The 19,533-nt window shown below is 41.6% G+C and overlaps 1 protein-coding gene across 1 annotated transcript; it reads left to right on the top strand.

Annotated features, from left to right (window-relative positions):
- The first annotated feature begins 6,676 nt into the window (after positions 1 to 6,676).
- On the top strand, positions 6,677 to 11,086 carry LOC110308147 (cathepsin L1-like). Its single transcript, XM_021180519.1, has 8 exons — positions 6,677 to 6,752; positions 7,896 to 8,031; positions 8,308 to 8,430; positions 8,527 to 8,676; positions 8,866 to 9,090; positions 9,576 to 9,738; positions 10,305 to 10,413; positions 10,738 to 11,086. Exons 2-8 carry the CDS (start codon positions 7,906 to 7,908, stop codon positions 10,835 to 10,837), a joined length of 996 nt encoding a protein of 331 aa, XP_021036178.1. The 5' UTR covers positions 6,677 to 6,752; positions 7,896 to 7,905; the 3' UTR covers positions 10,838 to 11,086.
- Positions 11,087 to 19,533: the final 8,447 nt, after the last annotated feature.

Genomic DNA, 19,533 nt, shown 5'->3' with positions numbered 1-19,533 from the left:
TGAAACTCTCAGGATGCTGTCTCTTTTCCTTAATAAAATAAAGACAGACTAGACTTCTCTTACAGAGCATCTCTCTTCAAGGAGCATGGAATGACTACGTGGAAATGTCGCTGTTCAAGGACTCTGAAAAGAGAGAAATAGCAACATTGATGGGTGGGGGGAAGAACTTACAAATCCAATACATTGTTAAGATGGGGTGTTGTTTTTCATGCCACCATTCAGTTTGACTGCAGGTGAACCAGGTACAAGGAATCAAGAGGATTTGGATTATGTTGTCTTCATCAAGAGAATGCCAGGAAAGAGACCCTTCCAGAAAGGTTCCAGGAAATATGAACAGGGGCCATTATTTCCTCAAGCATTCAACTGGTTTCCCTTTTCCTAAGCTGTTTGCCTTCCCAACAACTGTTCATTTTACCGCTTTATAAGAAACATATGTCTAAACATATGTAAAGTATAGACAGTGTATAAGGAATTATGACAAGACATTTCCCAAAAGACCTGGATGTAAGGTTGAGAACCCATTATTTAATTCACTGTGGATTCAGGCCTATTCCTTAAGCTGGTAGGTTTTATGATCTCTAATCCTTCTTGGAAAACCTCGGACTTTTCTAGAGATTCCGGGGGACTCCTAGGAGTGGACAGCTTCCAGGGAAACGGGGTGGATGGAAGACAGCAAGGCTATTATCAAGACTTTCCAGTTCAGCCCATTGTGTCTTCAAGGACATTGCAGAGATCAGACTCAGAGGAAGTGCAGGAAATAAACATGACTCAGGCAAATTTTCTCAGAGCCACCAGGTATTGATGTGGACTTCCTTTGTGTCCAATGCCAATTCTGAAAGATAAATCAACTTGGAAGAGTAAATTGTGACTATGGATGCTTATATATCAAAAGGTGATGTTTTCCACTCAATATTACAGAGCTGTACATTGTATCTAGAATTCTTAGCTGATAAAACTGAGGCCTAGTCATATCTGCTGTTCAGCCTTTACATCTTCTATAGCTGAGAGTGGAGCTGTTGATGCCCCAAACCCACCGCAGGAGACAGCACATGGGTACCCTGAGACTATTCCTGCCTATGGCTCCTCATTTATGGTATACACTTTCTATTCAATGTAGACATTGCTATCATAGAATTTTAGAAAAGAATTCTGGAATATTCTGTCATTTGAGTATGTAAGTTCAGAAACAACAGCAAGATATTATTTCTGAAGTCTGTTTCCCACCACAGTCAGAATATTTATAGGAAAAGGGAAAGCAAAACAAACAAAGCAAAAGACAAATAAAAACATTGTACAGCTCTGGGACTCCCGGCCAGAGTGAAGATCTACGCGTCTCCCACCATGTTGTTTGGGACCTCATCAGTAAGAATGTGGAATCCTTCTGTAGCTGGCAAACCCTTCACAAAATCCTGGGAGAAAAAGACAGAAAGGCCAAAAACATCCACAGTTTTCTACTTTCCATCAATGTCTGAAAACGTGAAGTGAAATAGTGATCCGTGGACATCTTAGGTGGGTCCTCAGAAAAGATAAACATACTTGTTGCCCCAATACTCGATCCCAAGAGAAAAGGCAACATATGGCAATGCAAAATCCCGTGCATATATGTTTTGTGACCATTATTGTAATATCCAAAACTTGGGAAAGAAACACCCTTCCCATATAGAATGGACAAACAATATGTGTACTCATATACAGGCATATTTTCAGCCATGACAATATAGTACTGACACTGGCTTCAGAATAGGTGGATTATAAAAGCCTCTCCTTGAAAACATCACACAGAAGACTGCATAATTTATGAATTTTTAGGATGTGTATAGAGTAGATAGCCACATAGAGAAATGGGTAATTTATGGAAATGTAGAGGAAGGGAATTCAGACTAACTATGACTAACAATCCTGGGACAATTGTTGACATGCTGTAAGTGTACTGGATCTAGAGGCCAGTGATGGATGCATAACATAGTGAAGATCATTTACCCACAGAACACTCTGAGAGGACAAATTGGTTATGTGCAGTGTGCCCACGCAAGTAATGAATGATATCTGTAGAGAGAAAGGGAGATAAATAGATGATAGATAGATAGATAGATAGATAGATAGATAGAATATAGAAATATAGAGATATAATGAAGTATATACAGAGTTCATACAAAGGCAAGATTAAAACTCATGCCATCAGGGCCCATCCTGAGGTAAGTAAAGATCTTCCTATGGAGACAACCAGGTGCTCACATACCTGAGCAGGGTGTTCCAGGGAAAGAATGGCCCTGCCTCTGAGAGTTGGATACTCTTGGCAGTGGAAACTTTGCTAGAGGAGAATGCTGCTGTGGTGGAGCTGATGCACAAAGTGTCATAATGAGCCACACTGAGGCTCCAGGCACAGTTCTGAGCTCTTCATGCCTGCTCCGCCTGTCATTCTTTCAGAACCACTGAGACAGTGCTTCATGGACCGTGGGTCAGAATCACATGAAGGGCCCAGGAGCAGTGAGACTGTTGAGCTTCCTGCTGTATCTGATGCTGTAGACCAGGGGAAGGGTTCAAAGAGGTGATGTTCTAGCAAGAACCCAAGACTGTACATGCTGGTAACTGGGAACGTCACATCAAAAAGCATTTTTATTGTAGACAAGCAGCCTTGAGTGAATCCATTCACAGGTGTGAGTGGTAACTGTGGTGAAAATGGAAATGAAGATGGTGTTGTACACCTTCTTAATAAAAGAACGTAATTGTCATGCAAATCAGACCAGCAAAGATCAGAAACACAACCAAGCTTTTGAGTCTTCACTTGTGTCTTTCCTCCCAGCCCTGATCTCCTGGTTTGCACATTCAACTCTGAAGGTATGAGGGCACCAGGGGATATGGAATGTGAACCCCGAGGTCAGTCGAGGTGAATAACCAAGGCTCCCAAAAATCATTGTCTCATTTGATGAGGGTACCTTCATACATGGTTCAATACTACAAAAAAATAAAAATAAAAATAAAAAAGGACTCAGCAGCTCAGCAACATGTGTGTTGGGAGAGGGGGGAGTTTTATAGTTCAATAAAATTAAAAGAGAAAGAAGAGGTCATGAATTTGAGAGGAAGTGCCCAGCAGAAGAATTGGGGGAAGCATAGGAGGGCTTGTTGTGAATGTAGTATGGAGATGTGATCTGGGCCAGCATCATTTCACAGATGTTGTATGTACAGGTGTTTCGGTGACTGATGTGAACTCTCTTGCTTAAATTTTCTTTTGTACATCATCAAAACTTGATTTTTTTTTTTTGGTAGAATGTTCAATTTGGAGCACTTTGGGTATTATGGGGAATTTGTCATAGTGTTTTCCCCTGTTCTAGGGGTCATGGTTGACAGTGATCCAGGTTTATTCAGTTACTTGGGGAGGGTAAATTTTATGAGTTAGCTTCTGGTGTCATGAGGAGAAACTCATAGCAAGCTCAAGCTCAAAGCAGTGATTTTGATGCTTTGGCTCTATCAATTTTTTGTCCATCTTTCACAAGTGTTTCCTGGACCTTAGGTGTAGGAGTGGTTTGTAGACAAATTCATTGGTTGGGGTTTTCTGGAGTATAAACATATATGCAAATACATATATACATGTAAAAACAATTTATAAATAAAGAGGCCATGAAGTTAAAGAACAGGGAGAAATATATGTGAGGATTTGACAGAGAACAGGAAAGGGGAAAATGTAATTAAATTGTATTATCAAAAATAAAAGAAAAATAAAGAAAGATTGATATGTGATAGGAACAAAATAAACTGTTTGCTTAGGCAAATTTAAATGCCATGTGAAACTTCAGACACAAACAAGCAAGGGTCCCGGAATGCAGGTGTGAGCTTGGGTTTGGTGAGGAAGCTACAGACTGCTGGAATACGATTCCCCAATAGCTTCTGGTTCCAGTGGGAAAGCATAGCAGGTGTGTCTGCTCAGGATCTTCTTTCCTCTCTGTATATAGGCAAACCCTTCTGGGATGAGGATCTGCTGTGTAGCTCCCTCATAGACCATCTTAGAGCATCCCTGCAGAGACAGCTTAGGGAAGAAAGGCTGGGTGGGGGGAGATTAGAGTAATACTCCTAGGATGCATTGCTTTGCAGGAAATGGATCCCAAAATCAAGTGGGGCTGTTTATCCACCTAAGCCAAAACAGAGGAACCATATTGTTGAAGAGGAATTTTTGTTATTGATTTGTTAATGTAACAAAAAGTTGATAGGAAGAAAACTTAGAATTTGATCAAAGTATAACTATTTATTAAGTGAATTATGGGTCTGCACTTCACTCCCCAGTCCACAGCAAAGCCTGACTCCATGGAGGCCCACTGCCACCCAGGACAACCAGGTGAGACATCCGCACCCAAATCCCCTGACTGTAAGGCCCCTGTCACACCCAGCAGCCATGAGGCCTGCCCCTTACCCTCTAACTCTACCTTCAGGTCCACACCTCTATCTTCAATCCCAGATCTGTACTTCACTTTTAGGGCCACACCCCTGATACGTCCCTGGAGGTCTGTGCCACCCAGGACAACCTGAGGCCTCCTGCCATTAGGGACTACCAGCTCTACCTGCAGTCCTAGAGACCAGCCAACACCAAAGACAACCAGATGGCTCAAGGCCAGTGCAAGAACACAATCAACAAAAACCAGAGTAATATGGTACCATTAGACCTGAGTTATCCTACAACAGAAAGTCCTGGATAGGCTAATACACCTGAAGAACATTACTATGACCTTAAATCTCATTTTAGAAAGATGATAGAGACCTTGACACTCCATGAACTCAAAGAAGCTAAACAAAAAGGAGGACCCAAGCAAAGATGCTTAGAAGAGAGAATAAAATAGTCATAGAAGGCAGATTGTGGGAGGGAACAGCGTGGGAGGGCATGGGGATGGGAAAGGAGGCTTAGGATTGGGTGTGGGGGAAACACAGGAGAGAGTGCCGGAGGGCCAGGAGAATGAATGGAGATCTGCAGCTGGTGAGGGGACAACATCTCTAGGAAGTACAAGAGACCTGGACTAGGGGAGTCTCTGAGGAGTCTATGGAGGTGACTTTAGCTGAGACTCCTAGCAGTAGGGATATGGAATCTGAAGTGGCCACTTCCTGTAACCAGACAGAACTCCCAGTGGAGGGATAAGGACACTAACATACCCATAAAACTTTCAACCCAAAATATGTACTGTCTTTAAAAAAAAATGCAGGGATAAAGATAGAGCAGAGACTGGAAGAATGGCCAGCCAGTAACCAGCCCAACTTGAGACCAAATCTCATGGGCAAGCATCAGTCCATGACACTATTAAAGATACTCTGCTATGCTTGCAGAAAGGAGCCTAGCATAACTGTCTTCTAAGAGGCCTGACCCAGCAGCTACTGAAAGAGATGATGAGACCCACAGCCAAACACAGGAGTAGAGTTCAGAGAGTCTGGTGGGAGAATTGAGGGAAGGGTTGAAGGACACTTATAAGACAGTGAGTATGGCACTATGGACATTGATAAGCAGGTCTGAAATTGTTAGGAATTCCACTTAGGCATACTGTACCACAATGAAAAAGTCACATGTCTGATTTTTTTATATATATAGTATTGATTGAATCTAAGAATTTAAATGATAAATAAAAATGCAATGACTGTTTTAATAAAATAACTCAGAACATGCTTAACAAAGATTGTTCAAGAAATATGACTCTAATATTTCCCTAAAAGATGTTTCTACAGTATACCATATGTTAAAAAATGAAGGTTTAATAAATTTTGGGTTATTTTTCCTTAGTTTGTTCAATATTAAGAGCTACTATGTACACATTGTAGATTTACATGTTTCCTTCATTTAAAATGTGTGCAAACCCTATCTCATACCCAGCATCAGTTACTGTGAAAGTAAGACCCCTAAAGTCAACCCTAAGGCAGCAAGTGAGAAAACATTCTGTAAGCTCAGAGGTGCCAACCAAACCAGATTCCAAAATCCTGGTGACTCTTCCTGTCTTCACCTGGGTTTGTGTAAATTCCTCACAATGTTTGCTGTAGCTGAAGATAGGAGAGAAGGAAGATGCATAGTGAGCAGTCAGAATGAGGTAGGTGAGTTGCAAGTGCGCTGCAGTCTCAGGACACTCCAATCCTAGTCCAACTTTGGGGTGACTATGACCATCTTCTCCCTGTTTGGGGATAGCCTGCCTCTAAAGATTATAATAAGCCCATATTTTTCTTGCTGACATTGGGGAAAATGGACCCAGGGTCTATAACTTCTAGGACACCCAGCTTAGACTGACTTAAAGAGGAAACACTGGACTAGGATATAATTGCTCATGGGGAAGGAGTGGCAAGGATTTTAACAAAAATCTCTACTCTATGGGGAAAGCAGGGTTGGAATGGAAATCCACACATAGTTAGCTAGAATTTTCTATCCTGAGCCAGTGCCAAGCCCTCTGTGAGAGCACTTTCTCAGCTAATGTCACGAGACTCACACTTTCCTAAACAGGGACCCACTGCTCCCTTCCCCACAGTCCACCAAGGCAGCTTACACCCAATGCCCCAGGTCAGAATGAGAATCAGTGTCAGTATGTGCCTGCAGTCCCACAGCCTGAAGGTGCAGTCCAATTGCTCACCCAGCCAAATGCAGGGAGGGACAACTGAGCAGGCACACTGTCCTGGAGCCACAGTTTGGGATATAAAGTCTGGATCCACATGCAGCTGTGTCACAGCCTGGAACCTCAGCAACCTCTGAAGACCTGAGACTCTGAAGCCCACCTGCCCAGCTGTGGACATCCCAGGTGAGTCCCTTAGCTTTATCAAGGGAGACTTGGAACTGGCACGGCAGGAGCACCCTCAAGAGACTCCTTGAAGCATCTTGCAGCTCCCTAGGGAATGAGAATATCAACTCAACCTTAGTACACCTGTGGTGGCAATGCAGAGTATAATGAATGGAGAGCACAGGAGGTCACCAGAACCTTCAGGAGGACAAAGTTGAGTACAGTACAAGTAAGGTGGCTGTCAAGGCCTGGGCGCAAGAAGTACCAGCTTGCCCCCTAAACCGTAGGTGCCATGGGCATTACTACTCTAACAACTGGAGGCACTATTATGCACTTTGCTGTCAAGTATAATTCATAGGTCCAAGCCAGCAGGTGCAAAAGATCTAGCATATTTCATGCCTCCTGTAATGTGTCCTATCTGTAGTGTTGCATCAAAGGCTTATATGACTTAAGCTTGAAATTCTGGACTAGTCTGTCCTTCGATCCCTTATATTACAGGTAGATCTGCCATCCAGTAACTTAGCCTTGTGACCTGTCCTTATTGAAACAGTCAGGTGTGATTCTGAAAGCCCATCACTGTGAGGAGGCAGACAGATTCCTAACTGTTGTACTTCTAAGATTTTTCTAGAGAGAAAAATCCCAGAAAGATTTCAGAAGTGTAAGAACCAAGGCATAGCTTCTTTCCTGGTGTATACTGATCAAGAAAAAGATAGCTGGTGACCCTCAAGTCTTGCAGAACTCTTTTATGTACTATGGATCACACTGTGCATAAGTCACATTTAACTTAGGTGACCTCAATAACAATGGCACAAAACCTGAGCACCTATGTCTTAAGCTAATTGCTCCTTTAATCTTCTGAAGCAAAGTGTATATAGACCCTGTGGTGAGCTAAGTGCACACTGCACACACACTCCAAATCCTGGGTCCATGGGCAGTTGTTCTTCATTCTTTATCTGTTTTTGTTGTTGTTGTTGTTGTTGTTTTTGTTTTGTTTTTTACTAAAGAAATTCCTATATATGTGACTGTAACAAATGCATTCTTAGGCTTTTCAACAAATTTAGGTATATCATCGATAGAATGATGCAGGTAATTTTATTCCACTGCAGTAGCCTGGATTTCTGAGGGAGGAATGTCACAGGAACCTCATTTCTTCTTGACTTCTAGGTTTGGAAGTATGACTCCAGTTTTCCTCCTGGCCACCCTGTGCTTAGGGGTGGTCTCAGCTGCTCCAGCACACAATCCCAGTTTGGATGCTGTATGGGAGGAATGGAAGACAAAACACAAGAAAACTTACAACATGGTTGGTACCAGGGACATGTCCAGGGGCAACACAGAGACAGTGGTCCTTGCTGTGGCAAGATTAGACTTTATATTGTGGAAGCAGTTTCTTCCAGGCCTGCCCACATGGCAGGTTTTATGAACACCGGTGGCAAACCACCTTGATGCCACAGGGCCTGAGTTATGACTTCCAGAGGTAGACAGATACCCTTGGTTCTTATTGGCTGTAGCAGCAAGCCCACTGAGGGAACTAAGGCTGGGCTTGAAGTAGAAAGACCACACACTGTATCTCTTCCAGAATGAAGAAGGACAGAAGAGAGCAGTGTGGGAGAACAACAAGAAGATGATCGACCTGCACAACGAGGACTATCTGAAGGGGAAGCACGGCTTCAGCTTGGAGATGAACGCCTTTGGTGATTTGGTGAGTGTGGTGTGGATTGCCAAACATGGTCCTTCCTCTCTGGTTCATTGTAAGTCATCTCTCCATTTGCAATGATTTGTTTACCTTTTCTTGAAGACCAATACAGAATTCAGGGAATTGATGACTGGCTTTCAAGGCCAAAAGACCAAGATGATGATGAAGGTCTTCCAGGAGCCCTTGCTGGGTGATGTCCCCAAGTCTGTGGATTGGAGAGATCATGGCTATGTAACTCCTGTAAAAGACCAGGTAGGACACATGGAACATTCCAGGTATCACTGTCCACCAGGAAGCCAGGAAGGAAATGCCATCTTTGACTTACTGACTGTGGAGCTCCATAGAACTCACTGCTTGTGAAATTGTTGTGTCCTGAGTGAGATTTGCTGCCAAAACATCTGTATTCATTTTGTGGGTGACAGCTTTCTCTTTCTTTCCTAGGGTTCTTGTGGCTCTTGTTGGGCTTTTAGTGCAGTTGGTTCACTAGAGGGACAGATGTTCCGGAAAACAGGTAAACTGGTCCCTCTGAGTGTACAAAACCTAGTGGACTGCTCCTGGTCACAAGGCAACCAAGGCTGCAATGGTGGCTTGCCAGATCTTGCTTTCCAGTATGTAAAGGATAATGGAGGCTTGGACACCAGTGTGTCCTACCCATATGAAGCACTGGTAAGTATAACCCTATGCTTTTGCACGGGCTTAGGTTTTACAAACAACTGTGCAGTGAACTGTCCTAAGAACTCATCTTTCCAAGACGTAATCCATCCCATTATCCTATGTGCTGCCATTAATGTCATCCTTTGCAGGCTCGTCCCATGCCACGGTTTCTGTGTAGCTGTTCCTGCTTCTGTGTACATGGAATGCAGGCAAACCATTCTACAAATAACAGATTTCTCCACCATAAAATTTCTTATCTATAAGAATACCTATAGGGTGTTATTGAAGACACATAAGCTAATTTCTCTTAGCCACTGAAGTGTACCAGCTTGTCAGGTCTGGTGACATTTTATAGACACATACACTTGGAGATCCTCCACAGCAAATGCTAAGTCACCTGTGTGATGGAAGCTCAGCTGAGTGTAGTTCTGAGTGACTCATGTTTCCTGGGTGGTGGATGGCAATAACCCTTTTTTCCCCTCTTTTGTCTTTCAAAGAATGGAACATGCAGGTACAATCCTAGAAACTCTGCTGCTACAGTCACGGGCTTTGTGAATGTCCAATCCAGTGAAGATGCCCTGATGAAGGCTGTGGCCACTGTGGGGCCCATCTCAGTTGGAATTGACACTAAGCACAAGTCGTTCCAGTTCTACAAGGAGGGTAAGTGCTTTCTTCACAGTAATCATAAGGAAGAGTTATGCCTCCACCACAGTTCATCTGGGTGTCAACATTTAATGTAAATATTTTGAGGTATAGGTGTTAAAACCAACAGGAGCAATATTTATATGTGGCACTTCTATTTGACATTAAGGACAATCTAATGAACCTGTGTCTACCATTGTTTTTTAAATAAGCAAGATGGGGTTTTATGTGACCTAATTGTATTGAATTTTCTGAAGTTGCTGGCTCTTTAGGACTTTAAACAAATATTCCATTTCTGTAGTTCAGTCTCAGAGGTGCTTCTTGACACCTGTATTTCATGTTTCATGTGGTTTCCTTATATTCAGGTTGGGGTTTCTTACACCCTCCCAAGCAAGTGTTTTCCTGAGGACGTATGCTAAGCTTTACTTCCATTATGTTACATAAGAGCTGATATCCCAAGCCTCACTAACACCAATTCAGTCCTGACTGGTCGCTGAAATTAGAAATGTTTTTATTATTGATGGTGACAGCAGACACTGTGGGGTCATGGGAACCTCTCATTTGTCTTTGAATTTACCTTCCAGGCATGTACTATGAGCCAGACTGTAGCAGCACTGTTCTGGATCACGCCGTCCTGGTGGTTGGTTATGGTGAAGAATCAGATGGCAGGAAGTACTGGCTGGTCAAGAACAGGTATAAATAGCCAAAACACCCACGGGGAAACACTAAGGGGAAATGAAGTTTGCAGGCAGTATTTGGGTGCAGGTGTTAGCATTTACCCCACATAGTTTGAATACAGACGTTTTAAGGTGTGGTGACCATGATAAGAATGTGACATTTTGGGGAGGGTTGAGATCGAATTTGAACCACTGCATTTCTAGTATTGAGCCAAACGTGGGTGGCTTTTCACTGTCCTTGTGTATTTCAACGTCTGTCTCTGTTTCAAAGGAGAGGTAGTGTAATGAAGGTGCCGCACTGTGTTCTTTCCATTAAATGACAAGCTGCTGCTTCTTCTAGCTGGGGTCGAGACTGGGGCATGAATGGCTACATAAAGATGGCCAAGGACCGGAACAACAACTGTGGGATTGCTTCAGATGCTTGCTACCCTATCGTGTGAGCTGCTGGACAATGAGGAGTGGACAGAGAATGGCATGGATCAAGGAAGTCTTTCCCCTTCGGGGCCCAGCCTCAGCTCTGTGGACAATGGCGGCTGAGTCACTGGAGTTCCGTGCTTGGTGTGAATTCTGGGACATTTTATTCCAGTTAAATTCAAGTGGCACTCTATGGCTGTAAGCAGTTTTATATCCATAGTGTTTGAATTTTAATTTTTTAGAAGATGGATACAATTTCTATAAAACCTACATTGAAAAGACTGATGTTGTTCCTTCTGTTTTGGGTATGGTGGCTTCTCTTACTCAAAGGTGCCATTGAGTGTGAATATCCAGTGAAGAAGGTGAAGGTGGTGTTTTAGGGGAGGGTGGAAGATTCTTTTTGTCCTAAGTCAGTACAACCTTCATCAGATTTTTGAGATACACATCCTTAACCACAGTCTCAAAACATGTTGTTTGAATAATGGTTTCTCACTGCATCCTTGACTATAACTCACCCAGGTGACCAGGCTTCTCTTGAACTCAGAGATCCACCTGCCTCTGCCACCCCATTGCTGGGATAAAAGGCATTTACTACCATGCATGGCTTATTTTATTTTTTTAAATACATTGGTGTTTTACCTCTGTGTATGTCTGTGTGGAGGTCCTGGGCCTCTGGAACTAGGTTTACAAACAGTTCTGAGCCTCCATGTGTGTGCTGGCCCTCTGGAAGAACAGCCAGTGCTCTTAACCCCTAGGCCATCTCTCTAGTCCCAGAACTTAAATTTTTAATCTACATATGTTTACTAAGTTTAAATTATTTGCCCTTATGTATCAAGAAGGTACTTTAGGTTGTTGCATTGAATTGAGACTGGGCTTTAATTCTCAGCTTTGAAGCATCAGTCCTGTAGTCCTGTACCCTGCTGTCACCTTGTAGAAGCCATCTCTCTATCTGAGTCAACAATCACAGGATGCTGGCATGCTGAAGTGACACTTTCATAACCCTTCGGGGCCTCACAACTCAAAAGTAGGGACATGGGTGCAATTTCACTTTTCTTAACATTTACCAATGATAATCTCCTGGCATGCATAACTGATATGTGTGAGATTCAGTGAGCTAGCTGTCTCAAAACTGCAGAAACTTATCCCATCCCCAGACATTTGGTGCTTGCAAAAAGAAGAGACAATGCAGATTCAAAACAAGGTTTTCTAAGGAATACAGTTAACTCCCCCATTCAGCCCTTAATAAACCCTTCTTCCCCCTTTCCTGTAATTATTTATAAAAACAAAAACAAATTGCTTTGAATTACACATCTGTTCTCTCTTGAACTCAGGTCAATGAGTGACTGTGACATGTGCCCTGATCATCATGTGCCTAGAACTTGAATGCCATCTCTCTGGCATCAAATATATCCTGTTCTAGCTGACTTGGATGACCTAAATCTCATCCTTTGCTTCTTCCTACAAACTTAATTCTTACCTGTTCTTAGGTAAGGTCCATACAGAGCAGAGCTGAGTAGGACCAAACATCTGGCTCTTTACAGAAAGGATTTCTAGCCCCTAGTGTGCATGTTATGCACTGTAATAAGGTAGTATGATGTGAGATTTATACTTAAGCCTCTTCAAATAAATGGCTGCTCTGTGGATGGGGCCAAACTTCAACATAATTATTTCAAACACTTACAAATAGAGTTTGCAGGAATCCAGTGATGGGATGACACTGCACTGGGTGCTTCACACGACATAAGAAAGGAAAAGAACTCATGATAAAATGCCCTTTTATAGTCTACAGTGAGCAATGGGAATCTGAGCTAACATTGTCACACATGGGACAGGACATTCCTTGTCACCCCTGATGAAGATTTCCAATGGGAGAAATGAAGGCCCTAACAGAATGTTTCCCAGTGACCCCCTTACTTGTCATCTCATGCCATATGTAAAGGGCTTATTTGAGCACAGAATGAAAAATTTCAGAAACTTCTTGTCTTAGTCAGGGTTTCTATTCCTGCACAAAACATCATGACCAAGAAGCAAGTTGGGGAAGAAAGGGTTTATTCAGCTTACACTTCCACATTGCTGTTCATCACCAAAGGAAGTCAGGACAGGAGCTCACACAGGATAGGAACTTGGAGGCAGGAGTGGATGCAGAGGCCATGGAGGAATGCTGCTTACTGACTTGCTTCTCCTGGATTGCTCAGCTTGCTTTCTTATAGAATTGAAGACTATCAGCCTAGGGATGGCACCACCCACAATGGGCTGGACCCTCCTATTCTTTTTTTTTTTTTTTAATTTTGTTATATATATATATATATATATATATTTGTTATTTACATTTCAAATACTATCCCCTCTTCTGGCTTCCCCCCACCATGGAAACCCACTATACTATCCTCCGTCCCCCTGCTTTTATGAGTGTGTTCCCCCACCTGGACCACCCATTCCCCTACACTGGGGCATCCAGCCTTCACAGGAACAAGGGGATTGCATTGAATCTGTAGATTGCCTTCAGCAAGATGGTCATTTTTACTATATTAATCCTGCCAGTTGATGAGCATGGGAGATCTTTCCATCTTCTGAGGTCTTCAATTTCTTTCTTCAGAAACTTGAAGTTCTTGTCGTACAGCTCTTTCACTTATTTGGTTAGAGAAACCAAGATATTTTATATTGTTTGTGACTATTGTGAAGGGTGTTGTTTCCTTAATTTCTTTCTCAGCCCATTTATTCCTTGAGTAGAGGAAGGTTACTGAGTTGTTTGATTTGATTTTATATCCAGCCACTTTGCAGATGTTGTTTATCAGGTTTAGGAGTTCTCTGGTGGAATTTTTGGGGTCACTTAAGTATACTATCATATCATCTGCAAATAGTGATATTTTGACTTCTTCCTTTCCAATTTGTATCCTTTTGACTTCCTTTTGTTCTCTAATTGCTCTAGTTAGGACTTCAAGTACTATATTGAATAGGTAGGGAGAGAGTGGGCAACCTTGTCTAGTCCCTGATTTTAGTGGGATTGCTAAAGTTTCTCTCCATTTAGTTTGATGTTGGCTACTGGTTTGCTGTATTTTATTATGTTCAGGTATGGGCCTTGAATTCCTGATCTGTCCAAGACTTTTACCATGAAAGTGTGTTGAGTTTTGTCAAATGCTTTCTCAGCATCTAATGAGATTATCATGTGCGATTTTTCTTTGAGTTTGTTTATATGGTGGATTACGTTGATAGATTTCCATATACTGAACCATCCCTGCATCCCTGGGATGAAGCCCATTTGATCATGATGGATGTTCATTTTGATGTGTTCTTGGTTTCAGTTTCTGAGAACTTTATTGAGTATTTTTGCATTGATATTCATAAGGAAAATTGGTCTGAAGTTCTCTTTCTTTGTTGGGTCTTTGTGTAGTTTTGGTATAAGTGAGGCTTCATAGAATGAATTGGGTAGTTTTTCTTCCGTTTCTGTTTTGTGGAATAATTTGAAGAGTATCGGTATTAGGTCTTTGAGGATCTGATAGAATTCTGCACTAGAACCATCTGGTCCTGGTTTTTGTTTGTTTGTTTGTTTTTTTGTTTTTTGGGGGGAGACTTTTAATGACTGCTGCTATTTCTTTAGGGGTTATGGGACTGTTTAGATGGTTTATCTGATCCTTATTTAACTTTGGCACCTGGTGTCTGTCTAGAAAATTGTGCATTTCATCCAGATTTTCCAATTTTGTTGAGTATAGGATTTTGTAGTAGGATTTTTTTATTTTTTTAATTTCTTTGGTTTCCATTGTTACATCTCCCGTTTCATTTGTGATTTTATTAATTTGGATACTGTCTTTGTGCCCTCTGGTTATTCTGGCTAAGGGTTATCTATCTTGTTGATTTTCTCAAAGAACCAGCTTCTGATTTTGTTGATTCTTTGCATAGTTCTTTATGTTTCTACTTGGTTGATGTACTGGCTGTTTTTATGTGTCACAGGCTGGAGTTATCATAGAAAAAGGAGGTTCATTTGGGGAAATGCCTCCATGAGATCCAGCTGTGGGGCATTTTCTAAGTTGGTGATCAAAGTGGGAGGTCCCATTGTTGGTGGTGCCATTTCTGGGCTGGTAGTCTTGGGTTCTATGAGAAAGCAAACTGAGCAAGCCAGGGGAAGCAAGCCAGTTAAGTAACATCCTTCCATGGCCTCTGCATCAGCTCCTGCTTCCTGACCTGCTTGAGTTCCAGTCCTGACTTTCTTTGGTGATGAACAGCAATGTGGAAAATGTAAGCTGAATAAACCCTTTCTTCCCCAACTTGCTTCTTGGCCATGATGTTTTGTGCAGGACTAGAAACTCTAACTAAGAAAATTTATTTCAGCCCTGAGTTTGATTACTTCCTTCAGTCTACTCCTCTTGGGTGTATTTGCTTCTTTTAGTTCTAGAGCTTTCAGGTGTGCTGTCAAGCTGCTAGTGTATGCTCGCTCCATTTTCTTTTCAGAGGCATTTAGAGCTCTAGAGTTTTCCCCTTAGCAATATGTCCCATAAGTTTGGGTATAATGTGCCTTCATTTTCATTAAATTCTGAAAAGTCTTTTTCTTTTTCTTCCTTCCTTTCTTTCTTTCTTTCTTTCTTTCTTTCTTTCTTTCTTTCTTTCTTTCTTTCTTTCTTCCTTGACCAAGTTATCATTGAGCAGAATGTTGTTCAGCTTCCATGTGTATGTGGGCTTTCCATTGTTTTTGTTGGTATTGAAGACGAGCCTTAGTCTGTGGTGATCTGATAGGATGCATGGGATTATTTCAATCTTCTTATATCTGTTGAGGCCTGTTTTGTGATGAATTACATGGCCAATTTTGGAGAAGGTATCATAAGGTGCTGAGAAGAAGGTATATTCTTTTGTTTTAGGATGAAATGTTCTTTAAATATCTGTTCAATCCATTGTAACTTCTGTTAGTTACAATGTGTCTCTCTTTAGTTTCTGTTTCCATGATCTGTCCATTGCTGAAAGTGGAGTGTTAAAGTCTTCCACTATTACTGTGTGAGGTGCAATGCGTGCTTTGATCCTTAGTAAAGTTTCTTTTATGAATATAGGTGGTCTTGCATTTGCAGCATAAGTGTTCAGAATTGAGAGTTCATTCTGGTAGATTTTTATCCTTTGGCAAGTATTGAAGTGTCCTTCCGTGTCTTTTTTTTGATAACTTTTCATTGAATGTAGATTTTATTTAATATTAGAATGGCTACTCCAGCTTGTTTCTTGGGACCATTTGCTTGGAAATTTTTTTTAGCCTTTTACTCGGAGGCAGTGTCTGTCCTTGTCACTGAGGTGCATTTCTTGTATGCAGCAAAATGCTGGGCCCTGCTTGTGTAGCCAGTCTGTCAGTCTATGTCTTTTTATTGGGGAATTGAGTCCATTGATATTAAGAGATATTAAAGAAAAGTAATTGTTGCTTCCTGTTATTTTTGTTGTTAGAGGTGGTATTGTACTTGTGTGGCTATCCTCTTTTGGTTTTGTTGAAAAAGATTACTTTCTTGCTTTTTCTAGGGTGTAGTTTCCATCCTTGTGCTGGAGTTTTCTATTATTCTTTGTTGGGCTGGATTTGAGGAAAGATATTGGGTAAATTTGTTTTGTCATGGAATATCTTGGTTTCTCCGTCTATGGTAATTGAGAGTTTTGCTGGGTATGGTAGCCTGGGCTGGCATTTGAGTTCTCTTAGTGGCTGTATGACATCTCCACAGGATCTTCTGGCTTTCATAGAATCTGATGAGAAGTCTGGTGTAATTCTAATAGGTCTGCCTTTATATGTTACTTGACTTTTTTCCCTTACTGCTTTTAATATTCTTTCTTTGTTTTGTGCATTTGGTGTTTTGATTATTATGTGACAGGAGGAATTTCTCTTCTAGTCCAGTCTATTTGGGGTTCTGTAGGCTTCTTGTATGTTCATGGACATCTCTTTCTTTATGTTAGGGCAGTTTTCTTCTATAATTTTGTTGAAGATATTTACTGACCCTTTAAGTTGGTAATCTTTGCTCTCTTCTATACCTATTATCCTTAGGTTTTGTCTTCTCATTGTGTCCTGAATTTCCAACCCTTCCACTCTTGATCACTAACTGAGAAATGCCTTACAGCTGCTGGATCTCATGGATGGTGTTCTCTGTGATAACACCAGCTTGTGTCAAATTGACTCACAAAACCAGTCAGTACACTTCTTATAAGGTTATTGACCAGAAATTGATTATGCTTGAGATAGTTAGGGAATTCCCAAAGAGCAGGAAAGATCTCATGCATTAAAATGATGGAAAGTGTGATAGTTCCACAAAGGAATTCTAGAACAAACATGACGCAGGGGTTATCTTGGGAAGGTGGTTTTGGATTTTTATTTCCATCTAGGATTTTAGCTTTGAAGGTTTCATATCAATCTGTTTGTATATTTGGAAATGAGTTTTATTCACTAGGATTAATATGGCTCTAATTTCATTCCCTTATATATGGATGACAAGAATTCCCACCTATCTATAGGGTCCCAAAACTCAGTGTGCACTGGTACAGCTCCTTAAATACTGAGCCAAAATGTGAAAAAGCCTAAATAACAGAAGTAGAAAATGGGAATAAAGGAGGAACAAATCAGATCACTGTGCTTGACCCAGACTCCACAGCCTGCCTGTCTCCCAGGAGGTCTGCCCTAACCAGGGACACAGGTGAAACATTCACCCTAATAACAATGCTGAGACCCCGACAGAGCCCAGCATACATGGGTTCTATCCTATTCTGCCTGAGCCTCATCTCCCTTCTGGTCTGCACCTCCACCTGTACCCATGGCACAATGATGTGCCTGCCCCCTAAACCCCACAGTCAGCCTGTCTCCCAGGAAGTCTGCCCTAACCAGGGACACAGGAGAACTGCTCTAACCATAGACATAGGACTTCTGCATTAACCAGAGACAGCACTGCCTGCCTCCCAGGATACCTGCTCTAACCCAGGTCATGCAGTTCTACCTGCCTCCAAGGAGGCCTGCTACAGTCCCACATACCCAGACCAGTTAATACCAGAGGTAACCAGATGGCAAAAGGCAAGTGCAAGAACAAAAGCAACAAGAGTCAATATGGTTCAACATCATCAAAACACAGTTCTCCTACCACACCAAGCCTTCAATATTCTAACATACCCAAAGAGCAAGATTTTGACCTAAAATCCTATCTCATGAAGATGATAGAGGCCTTTAAGGAGGATATAAATAACACTCATAAAGAAATACAGGAAAACACGGGTCAACAGATAGAAGCCCTTAAAGAGGAAACAAATAAATCTCCTTTAAAAAAAAATAGAGAAAACTGCAATCAAACAGGTGAAGGAATTGAAGAAAACAGTTCAAGTCCTTTAAAAAAAAAAAAGAAAGAAAGAAAGAAAGAAAGAAAGAAAGAAAGAAAGAAAGAAAGAGACAATAACAAAACCACAAAGGGAGCCAACCCTGGTGATGGAAAACACAGGGAAAAGATCAGGAGCTACAGATGCAAGCATCACAAACAGAATACGAGAATGGAAGAGAGAATCTCAGTCATAGAAGATACCATAGAAGATATTGAACCATCCATCATTCAAAGAAAATATGGAGGGTAAAAATTTTCTAACCCAAAACATCCAGGAAATTTGGGACACAATGAAAAGACCAAACCTAAGAATAATAGGCATGTGACAAAGAAGTGCTCAGTGGGACAGCCTGAGACTCAAGGGTCTGATGTGATTTGGGCCAGCATCATTTCACAGATGTTGTATGCACAGGTGTTTCAGTGACTGATGTGACTATTGGTACCTTCAAATTTGTTGCTTTTTTGTGTATGTATGTCCTCAAAACTTGGTTTCCTCATATAATTTAAAATTTAGAGCACCTTGGACATGGTTGTGGCAATTATCATCATTTTCACCCTGTTATAGGAACCATGGGTGACACTAATCTAGGTTTATATAATAATTTTGGTAAGATTTTATGAGTTAGCTCCTGGTGCTATGAGGACAAACAAGCTCACAGCAATGACCTTGATCCTCTAGCTCTTACAATGTTTATCCCCCCCCCCCCAAATGTTCCCTTAGACTTGGTGTGCAGGTGTTTTATAAATGTATCCATGTGGACTGGCATCCACAAGTCAGCATTTGGATTGGTTGGTGTTTTCTGGAATATATGTGTATGCAAATACATATATGCATGTAAACACAATTTATGTAAAAAGAGACCATAAAGCTGAAGAATAGGGAGGACTATATGTGAGGGTTTGTAGGAGGGAAAGAGAAGATGTAATTAAGTTGTAATATCAAAAATAAAACAAGCATAAAAAGAAATAGAGATTAATATGTGAAAGATGAGTGATCTAGCATAGATTCCGACCAGAAGGCAATATAGGTACTGAAGTGGCCACTCCCCTTAGCGTGGTAGGATTTCCAGAGGAGGGAGGGTGATTTAGTCAGGGTTTCTATTCCTGCACAAACATCATGACCAAGAAGAAAGTTGGAGAGGAAAGGGTTTATTCAGCTTACATTTCCATACTGCTGTTCATCACCAAAGGAAGTCAGGACTGGAACTCAAGCAGGTCAAGAAGCAGGAGCTGATGCAAAGGCCATAGAGGGATGTCCTTTACTGGCTTGCTCAGCCTGCTCTCTTATAGAACCAAGATTACCAGCCTAGAGATGGTCCCACCCACAAGGGACCTTTCCCCCTTGATCACTAATTGAGAAAATGCCTTCCAGTTGGATCTCATGGAGGCATTTCCTCAACTGAAGCTCCTTT

The sequence above is a fragment of the Mus caroli genome, chromosome 13, assembly GCF_900094665.2.
Source record: "Mus caroli chromosome 13, CAROLI_EIJ_v1.1, whole genome shotgun sequence".
Taxonomy (NCBI): domain Eukaryota; kingdom Metazoa; phylum Chordata; class Mammalia; order Rodentia; family Muridae; genus Mus; species Mus caroli.
This window is presented reverse-complemented; position numbering and strand designations above follow the sequence as displayed.